General features: G+C 50.1%; 1 protein-coding gene across 1 annotated transcript in view; it reads left to right on the top strand.

Annotated features, from left to right (window-relative positions):
- Positions 1-4,347: 4,347 nt before the first annotated feature.
- The window catches only part of LOC122173027 (Fc receptor-like protein 5), a 40,997-nt gene continuing 35,913 nt past the window's right edge, over positions 4,348-9,431 (top strand). The window contains exon 1 of the mRNA XM_065566531.1: positions 4,348-4,497. Within this exon, the coding sequence (XP_065422603.1) occupies positions 4,348-4,497 (150 nt within the window). The remainder of the gene's footprint in view (positions 4,498-9,431) is intronic.

Here is a 9,431-nt window from a genome sequence, read left to right as displayed (position 1 = left end):
TAAGTTTGCTTTTTCAACTGAATATGTTGGTGTATTAATACACAGGGCAGATTTAAGAACACAAATACGCATGACAGTCGGAACTCTTGAAGTCTTTTACTATCAATTTAATCTGGCACCAGTCAGACTGATTTATTTGTAAATTTTTCTAGCAGCAAAAATAGAGTTTTCATTGAAATTGGGAAAACCCAAACATTTTTTGTCATTCTGGGAAGTGAGAACAAGGCAATTTTAGGCAAGAGCTGTTGAAAACTGAAGAGTTTTAGCCTCTGCTATCCTTGAAAAACAAAATACATATGGAGCATAGCAGAGATTTTCCATCAACATGTGTTCAATTGAAAACCCAATTTTCCTTTGTGATAATTAAAGCCAAAAAAGTCTGATTGTCCTTAATTGGAAACTTAGATTTGTGCTAGGATGCGGAAAATTAATAGTTTCAATTCATATTAAAATTTCACCCCCAAGTCCCTCTGCCCCATCCTCTATAATTTCTGTTACAAAGGGGTAGCTGCAGGCTGGTTAATCTGAGTGAGAAGCGAAGTTAACAGCCAGAATATATTTTAAACATACTAACAACTTGAAGCGAAAACACAGAGTCAAAGCTCCCAGCCAAAACCTTTCCATCTTGACCATGCCCTAGGACATCGCCACTGTAGTCTCTGTCCCACACTGCAGCCAGGTAAGCGGCAATGCTGCCAAGAGGTGCTCAGAACATACGCATAGTAAGACACTGGCCATCCACCCCACAGCTCCCAGTCCTAGAAGACAAGCCAGAGAAAGGGGTGTGGGGAATCAGTGGTACAGAGAGGAGAAGTGACTGTCCCAAGGTCACACAGCAGGTCAGTGGCAGAAACAAGAACAGAGCCCAAGACTCCTGCCTGTACAGACATAAAGTCGCAGAGGGAAAGGATACAGCACAGTAATGGAGGGATGCTACTAGTCCGTCATCACCCAGAGATGGAAATGCAGTGGGATTTGGCGCCTTAAATAATAAGAACATAAGAACAGCCGCACTGGCTCAGACCAATGGTCCATCTAGCCCAGTTTCCTGTCTGTGATAGTGGCTGGTGCCTGAAGCTTCAGAGGGAATGAACAGAACAGGGCAATTATCAAATGATCCATCCCCTGTCGCCCATCCCCAGCTTCTGGCAAACAGAGGTTTAGGGACACCCAAAGCATGGGGTTGCATCCTGACCATCTTGGCTCTTAGCCATTGATTGACCTATCCTTCATGGACTTGTCTAATTCTTTTTTTAAACCCAGTTATACTTTCAGCCCTCACAAAATCCCCTGGCAATGGGTTCAACAAGTTGATTGTGTGGTATGTGAAGAAATTCTTCCTTTTGCTTGTTTTAAACCTACTGCCTATTTATTTCATTGGGCGATGCCTGGTCCTTCGGTTCTGTGAAGGGGTAAATACCACTTTCCTATTAACTCTTTCCAGAATATGCATGATTTTATAGACATTTATCATATTCCCCCTTAGTCATCTCTTTTCTAAGCTAAACAATACCAGTTTCTTTTTTATCTCCTCATATGGAAGGTGTTCCATGCCCCTAAGCATTTTTGTTGCTCTTCTCTATATCTTTTTGAATTCGAATATATCTTGTTTTTTTTTTTTAGATGAGGCAAACACAACTGCACACAATATTCAAGCTATGAGAGTACCATGGATTTATATGCTGGCATTATATTTTCAGCTTTATTATCTATCCCTTTTCTAATGGTTCCTAACATCTTGTTAGCTTTTTTCACTGCTACTGAACATCGAGCAGATGTTTTCAGTGAATGAACCACAGTGACTGCAAGATCTTTCTTGAGTAGTAATAGCTAAAGTAGATACCATCATTTTTTATGTTTAGTTAGGATTTTGTTTTCCAATGTGCATTACTATGCATTTATCAATATTGAATTTCATCTGCCATTTGATTGCCCATTCACCCAGATTTGTGAGATCCCTTTGTAGCTCTTCGCAGTGTGCTTTGGACGTAACAATCTTGAGTAATTTTGTATTGTCTGCAGATTTTACCACCTCACTGTTCGCTCTATTTATGAATTTGTTGAACAGCACATGTCTCAGGGAAGATCCTTGGGGAGTACAGCTATTTAGCTCTCTCCATTGTGAAAACTGAATATTTATTCCTACCCTTTGTTCCCTAGCTTTTAGCAAGTTACTAATTCAGTTACTAATTGCAGATCGATGGTATTGGCCTCCGGGAGCTATCCCAGAGCGCTCCATTGTAACCGCTGAGGACAGCACTTTGAACTCCGATGCACTAGCCAGGCACATAGGAAAAGCCCTGGGAACTTTTGAATTTCATTTCCTGTTTGGTCAGCGTGGCGAACTCAGCAGCACAGGTGACCATGCAGTCCCCCCAGAATCGTAGAGCGTAGAATGTTTCTACATTCCCCTATCATCTCCGTCCCTGAGGTTATCGCAGATTAGAAGGCAAAAAAAAAAAAAAAAAACGCATGATGACATGTTTTCTGAGCTCATGCAGTCCTCCCACTTAATGCATGGAGGCATTCAGTGGCAGAGGTCAGGAAAGAATTAAGTGACCATGAAAAGCGGAGGCAGGACGCAATGCTGAGGCTAATGCGGGAGCAAACAGACATGATGAAGTGTCTGTTGGGGGAGAAATGGACATGATGAAGCATCTGTTGGAGCTGCAGGAAAGCCAACAAGAGCACAGACCCCCGCTGCATCCACTGTATAACCACCGACCCTCCTCCCCATGTTCCATAGCCTCCTCACCCAGATGCCCAAGAACGCGGTGGTGGCGGGACGAGGCTCCGGGCACCCAGCCACTCCACTCTAGAGGATGGCCCAAGCAACAGAAGGCTGTCATTCAAACAGTTTGATTTTTAGTGTGGCTACAATAAGCGATGTAGCCTTGTCCTTCCCTCCTCCCCCACCCCACCCGGATTATCTTGTCCGTTATCTCATTTTTTTTAATTAATAAAGAAAGAATGCATGGTTTCAAAACAATAGCTACTTTATTTCAAAGGGGGGAGGGTGGTTGGCTTACAGGGAATTAAAATCAGTAAAGGGGGCGGGTTTGCATCAAGGAGAAACACACACAACTGTCACACTGAAGCTTGGCCAGTCATGAAACTAGTTTTCAAAGTCTCTCTGATGCGCAGCGCGCCTTGCTGTGCTCTTCTAATTGCCCTGGTGTCTGGCTGCTCAAAATTGTATGCCAGGCGATTTGCCTCAACCTCCCACCCCTCCATAAACGTCTCCCCCTCACTCTCACAGATATTATGGAGCACACAGCAAGCAGCAATAACAATGGGAATGTTGGTTGCGCTGAGGTCTGACCTAGTCAGCAAACAGCGCCAGTGAGCTTTTAAAGTGCATGACGGTGAGCTGAGCGGGCTCCATGCTTGCCGTGGTATGGCATCTGCATGGGTAACCCAGGAAAAAAGGCGTGAAACGATTGTCTGCCGTTGCTTTCACGGAGGGAGGGGCGACTGACGACATGTACCCAAAACCACCCGCGACAATGTTTTTGCCCCATCAGGCATTGGGGGCTTAACCCAGAATTCCAATGGGCAGTGGAGACTGCAGGAACTGTGGGATAACTACCCACAGTGCACCGCTCCGTAAGTCGATGCTAGCCACGGTAGTGAGGACGCACTCCACTGACTTAATGCGCTTAGTGTGGACATACACAGTCGACAGTATAAAATCGCTTTCTAAAAATCGTCTTCTATAAAATTGACCTAATTTCGTAGTGTAGACATACCCTGAATCTATGATGGGATTTGAAAGCTGTTTAAACAGGCCCAAACTCAACACTACGCCGGAGTCTCGCTGCCGGTGCTGAGATGCAGCCACCTCTGGGGTGGGCCATGGCAGATCTATAAGAGCCACATGGCAACGCTGCATAAGGGACAAAAGAGGGAGAAGCCTGACTGCAATTGGGGCTTTAGGGGACATTTTCGGGAATCAGCTGGTCACAGAGGTGCCAGGGGAACAATAAAGAACGTGAGTGAAGAGGCAGCCAGATTTCCATGTGAAACGACAATACAGCTCCTGCAGCACAGCACCCCCTAGCGTCACACTGGAGCAGTGGGATTACAACTGACTGTGAGTGGAGACCACCCCCTGCTTAGCTCCACACCAAACTCCCTGCAGCACAGTGCCCCCTAGTGCCGCACTAGAGTCTGTGCTGACTCTGTGGGAAGAGCGCCCCCTACCACATTCCCTGCACCACAGTGCCCCTTAAGGTGCACATTCCCTGCACCACAGTCCCCCATCCGGAGTAGTGAGCAAAGAGCTTCCCCTGCTCATTACCTGTGTGGCCCCCCGGGAACTATGGTGAGCAGAGGTTTCATTTCTACATGGATGAGGCTGAGATCATCCCTGGGAATGTAGGGTCTGAGATCAGCACCATGGAGCCTGGCACCGGCTCTACAAACATCTCTGTCCTCAGCATTCCCCAGGCCGGTTGCAACAACATCGGGGAATTCACCTGTGGGTACGAGGAGAATGTGAGCGGGAGGTGGATCCCGTCCCCCAGGAGCTGGGCTGTGAACGTCACTGCGAATGTCACCAGGACTGGTGAGACTTCCCTAATTTCTTAATTCAGCTCCTGGGAAAGGGAGATCACATGAGGTGAGAGATGTCACATTGAGATAGAAAACAAAGTGGAGGCGGAAATTTCCTTTCTTCCCCAGGCCCTTTCTATCTATGATACTTCGATGGCCCAAGTATCTGAGCAGCTTACAATTCGTTAAAGAATATAGCTCCTCCATGCCCATTGTAGAGATGGGGAATGGAGGCAAAGAGAGGGTAAGTCCCACAAGGGGCCTGAGGTACAACAGGGAATCCAACCACGATAGCCAGTGCCCCAGGCCAGCCCCATAACCACTGGACCATCCTTCCCCTCTTTGGAACAAGAAACAGGCTGTTACAGACAGAACATGCCATAGACACAGTAAAGGGTTGTCACAGCAAATTTGTTGCAAGTGCAGATTCCTCTGTGGGACCCAGACATTGTCCCAGGGCTCCCTGGCTGTTCTCATGTCCCCTCCCCTCTCTTTTCTTTGTCTCTTGCATAAACAGCCTCACACAATACCCCTGATATTCTGCTGACAACAGGCAGCGTCTTGCTTCTGGTTGGAGGCCTGGCTGCTCTCATCTGCTACTGCAGGAGGAAGCAAAGAGGTGTGTGAAAAGGGGTGAGGGGTTGTGAGTTCCCACCTGCTCCTACGATATTGTCTAGCCAAAAAAACCCCTATTCTGTAGTAATCAGTGTAAATAGTTTTAAACCATTAACAACCACAAAGCACCATACACGGTGTGGGTATGGAAACCAAATCGAAAATATGCTTCGCAAATGAGGTATTTACCTTTCAATGAGAAGACAAAGTAGAAGAAGAAGATGGAGTTCTAAAGAAATATCGATGGGCTTCCCAATGTCCATTGGTTCATGTTCCATTGATTAGCGCAGGATGTCCAATAAGCAGCTCAGCTGACGTTTGATGGAAGACAATCAATCAATCCCTCATACAGCGCTGCCCAGAGAAACGCACCTTGTGCAATGCTCCCTTCTGACGCTGCCTGCTTCATCCACTGCTTGCAGGAAGAGCAGCCGTTGGAGCTGGTGGGGGCTTGGAACCAGAGTGGGCCGGGAGCCCCCCCATCAGCTCCCCTAAGTTCCCTGTGCGGCAGCCGCCCAGCAGGCTATGAATCGCCGGCAGTTCAGGTGTCCCTCCCGCCACTGCCACGTGCTGCTCCAGCCCTCTGCCTTGGGGCTGCTCCCGGGAGCCTCCTGCTTGCTGGGGGGTGGGGAAAAGGGGTGCTGATGTCAGGGTGTCCCCATCCCCCCGCTCCTGCCCCCCACTCCTGTACCCCATCACCACAGAGCTGGGGGGGGGGGACACGACAGGGCTCAGGACGGAGGGAGCTTGCTGGCAGCAGCTGCTGTCTCAACTTGCTGATCTACTTAAAAAGGCAATGTGCTTCGAGTGGGGTCAGCGTATTTACAGCCAGTGGTGAGCTGGAGCCGGTTCACACCGGTTCGCGTGAACCGGTTGTGAAATTTAGAAGCGGTTTAGAACCAGTTGTTAAAGGGCTGGGCAAACTCCGGGCCGCGGGCCACATCCGGCCTGCGGGACTGTCCTGTCCGGCCCGCCTGAGCCCCTGGCTGGGAAGGCTCCTCCGGCCCCTCCCCCACCTTCCCCCTGCCGCAGAGCCCGGTGCCAGCGCTCTGGACCGCTCATGGGCAGCTCTGCAGCTCCTGACGCTTTGAGCGGCATGGTAAGGGGGTGGGGCTGCGAGCTCCAGCGGGCCGTGCGGCATCCATACACGCTGCCCTGAGCAGCATGGTAAGGGGGCCGGGCCGGGCCGGGCCGGGCCTGGGAGGAGGGGTTGGATAAGGGGCAGGGAGCAGTTGGAGGGGGCGGAGGTTCTGGGGTGGCGGTCGGGGGACAGGGAATGGGGGGTTGGGGAGGTGTGGGAGTTCCGGGGGTCTGTCGGGGTGGTGGTGGATGGGGTCAGGGCAGTCAGGGGACAGGGAGCGGGGCGAGTTGTATAGGGAGTGGGGCCCTGGGGGGCAGTTAGGGTGGGGGGCTTGTACTCACTGGGCAGCACTTAATAACCAGTTCCCTACCGGGTCGTTGTCGGCACTTCGACAGCGGGTCCTTCACTTGCTCTGGGTCTTCGGCGGCACTGAAGGACCCGCCGCCAAAGTGCTGCCGAAGACCCGGAGCGAGAGAAGGACTTTCCGCCAAAGTCCCGGTAGGGAACCAGTCATTAAGATTTTGGCAGCTCATCACTGCTTACAGGTGGAAGGTGCGTCTCGGTCTTACACACACACACACTTTGGAAAGTGGAGGGAGTGGTGATAGGCGGCGACTTATATGGGCCTGTCGTGCCCGTGCTACACCAATATTTAGGAATGTGGGCCCAGCTCCACCAATGTTTGGGCTTACCATGCTTTGAGGGGCCCCGTGCTTCAGGGGGACACAGGGTCCAGGTAGGCCTGGGGGGCTAGTGGGCGGCCTGTCTCTGGCAGCAGCGAGCGACCCGGCCCCAGCCCGCCCCACTCTGCTCCACCAGCTCCCGCCATCGCTCGGGGGAGGGGCCGGAAGCTGGAAAGAGGTGGGGGTGGGAGCTTGGGGGAAGGAGTGGAATGGGGGCGGGCTGGGGCCAGGTCACTCCCTGCTGCTGGCCCCAGGCCGTCCGCTAACCCCCCAGGCCGCCCTGGACCCCATGTCCTCCTGAAGCACGGGGCCCCCGAAAGCGCGGGGCCCGGGGCAGTTGTCCCGGTCTGTCCTGTGGACAGGATGGCTCTGGATCCAGGGTGGTCTGGGGAGTTAGTGGGCAGCCTGGTGCTGGCAGCAGCTAGCGAGCCAGCCCCAGCCTGCCCCTGCTCCGCCCCCATTCCACCCCTTTCCTCAAGCCCCCGCCCTGCCTCTTTGCGGCTTCCACCCCCTTCCCTGAGTGACGCCGGGAGCCAGCGGGGCGGAGCGGGGTGGGCTGGGACTGGGACAGGACGGCTCTTCTTAGACCTGTTCTGGGCACCACCAAAAATTGTACAAACCTGGTGCCCATGGGAGTGGTGCACTCCAGTGGGATAACCTGGGTTCATCATCATGTTCAGTTTCCGCAGGGAATGTTTGCAGCCACTGCCATGTGTCCATTGTGTCTCCTCCCTCCATCCCTGCTGCCCTGTAGAGGGTGAGGCCACATTAACAACAACGTGTTAACCCTTGAGGGCTCAGCCGAATGTTAGTTCATCATTTAGCAGCAAGGCATTCCCTGGGAAATGTCCCACCCTCTGACTCCACCACCTCACCAAGCTTCACAATCAGCATTGCTGTGTACATTATTCAATTGTTTGTTTAACACTTATACTGTGTATGTGTATGTATAATGTCTTGTGTCTGGTGAAAAAAATTTCCCTGGAACCAAACCCCCCTTATTTACATTAATTCTTATTGGGAAATTGGATTCGCTTAACATCATTTCGCTTAAAATAGTATTTTTCAGGAACATAATTACCACATGAAGCGAGGAGTTACTGTATTAGTCTTTTAAGAATATCTTTAGTGTTTAGACTCTACGAAATGCTTGTATGTTGCTGCCTTCATTAATCTCACTGATAATATCCATATCCCATGTTATAAGCAGACATGCCAAACCCACGAAAAAAAATGCAGCAACTGGGCTTGTTTGTGGCTTAATTGGCTTGTGAGTTGCATGTTGGCTAGTTTTTGGCTTGTAGCTTGTTTGTCTTGTAACTTCTTGTAGCTTGTTGCTTCTTTTTTTTGATGGGCTCCCGGCAAGCAGAGTCAAGGGGAGAGAGAGTCAGGGATGCACAGTGGGCCCACCACTGTCCCAGACTGCACGCCGGGGGGATCTAGTCACATAGAGTGTTGGGGTTCTTAGGGATTGGCTTGTTTTCGCCTTGTTTTGAAATTGGATTAGCTTGATTTTGGGCTTATTGTGATTTACCACATGAAAGTTGGCAACTGTGGTTATAAGGTGATATTTAAGTGTTTCCTCTGGAATTGTAAATGCCCACACAATCTGGAGAGAAGCATGGCCAAGTGTGAAAAACAGGTTTGCCAAAGGAGGTATCATTTCCTGCCCAGCAAAAGTAGGCCCACAGACACCAGGGAAACCATTGTGGAACATGAGAGGACAAAACACTTTATTGATTGCATCCCCCCACCCATGAAGAGGAGATGTGGATGGGAACTCGTCCCATCTTCTTGAACTCTGGGAGAAGGGAATAAAAATCCCTGATAAGAAGAAATTGCATCTTTTCAACTGTTTGAACTCAGAAGGGCCAGAGACACTGAACTGAAGCCAGAGATCCCCAGGGCTGCCTTCTAGGACTGCCCTGAAAGACCCTTTGAATTGACAGATCACTACAAATCTGTCACTCTTTGGATTTAGATGGTAATTCATTGGTGTGTTAATGTTTTTTTTTTTTTTTTGCTTTAACCTGCAGAGAACTCTTAATATTTTGCCTAGTTAATAAACCTTTCGATAGTTTATCACAGGATTGGCTACAGATGTTGTCTTTGGTGTAGGATCTAGGGTACCAGTTGATCTCAGGTAAGTGACTGGTCTCTTGGGCCAGGAAGCAACCTAAATGTGATGTGATTTTTGGTGTAAGTGACCATTACCACTAATTCCAGCTTGTCTGGCTGGCAAGATAGACTGGAGAACCTAAGGGGACTGTCTGTGACTCCATGATAAGGCTGGTATAGTGATCTAGGAGTCCACATTTGTTACTGGCTTGGTGCAATCTAATTCTAAAAGCAACCACCAGTTGTGGTGTGTAGTGAGGCGGAGTGGCCTCCCACTGAGCCAAAGCGGGAGGGACCACGCTCTGAGCCCAGATGGGCGGAGCCAAGCTGTGACTGACCCTCCCATCGGAAGTTAGGAGGCGGGACAGGAAGTATAAAGG

The sequence above is a fragment of the Chrysemys picta genome, chromosome 13 (genome assembly GCF_011386835.1).
Source record: "Chrysemys picta bellii isolate R12L10 chromosome 13, ASM1138683v2, whole genome shotgun sequence".
NCBI lineage: Eukaryota > Metazoa > Chordata > Testudines > Emydidae > Chrysemys > Chrysemys picta.
This window is presented reverse-complemented; position numbering and strand designations above follow the sequence as displayed.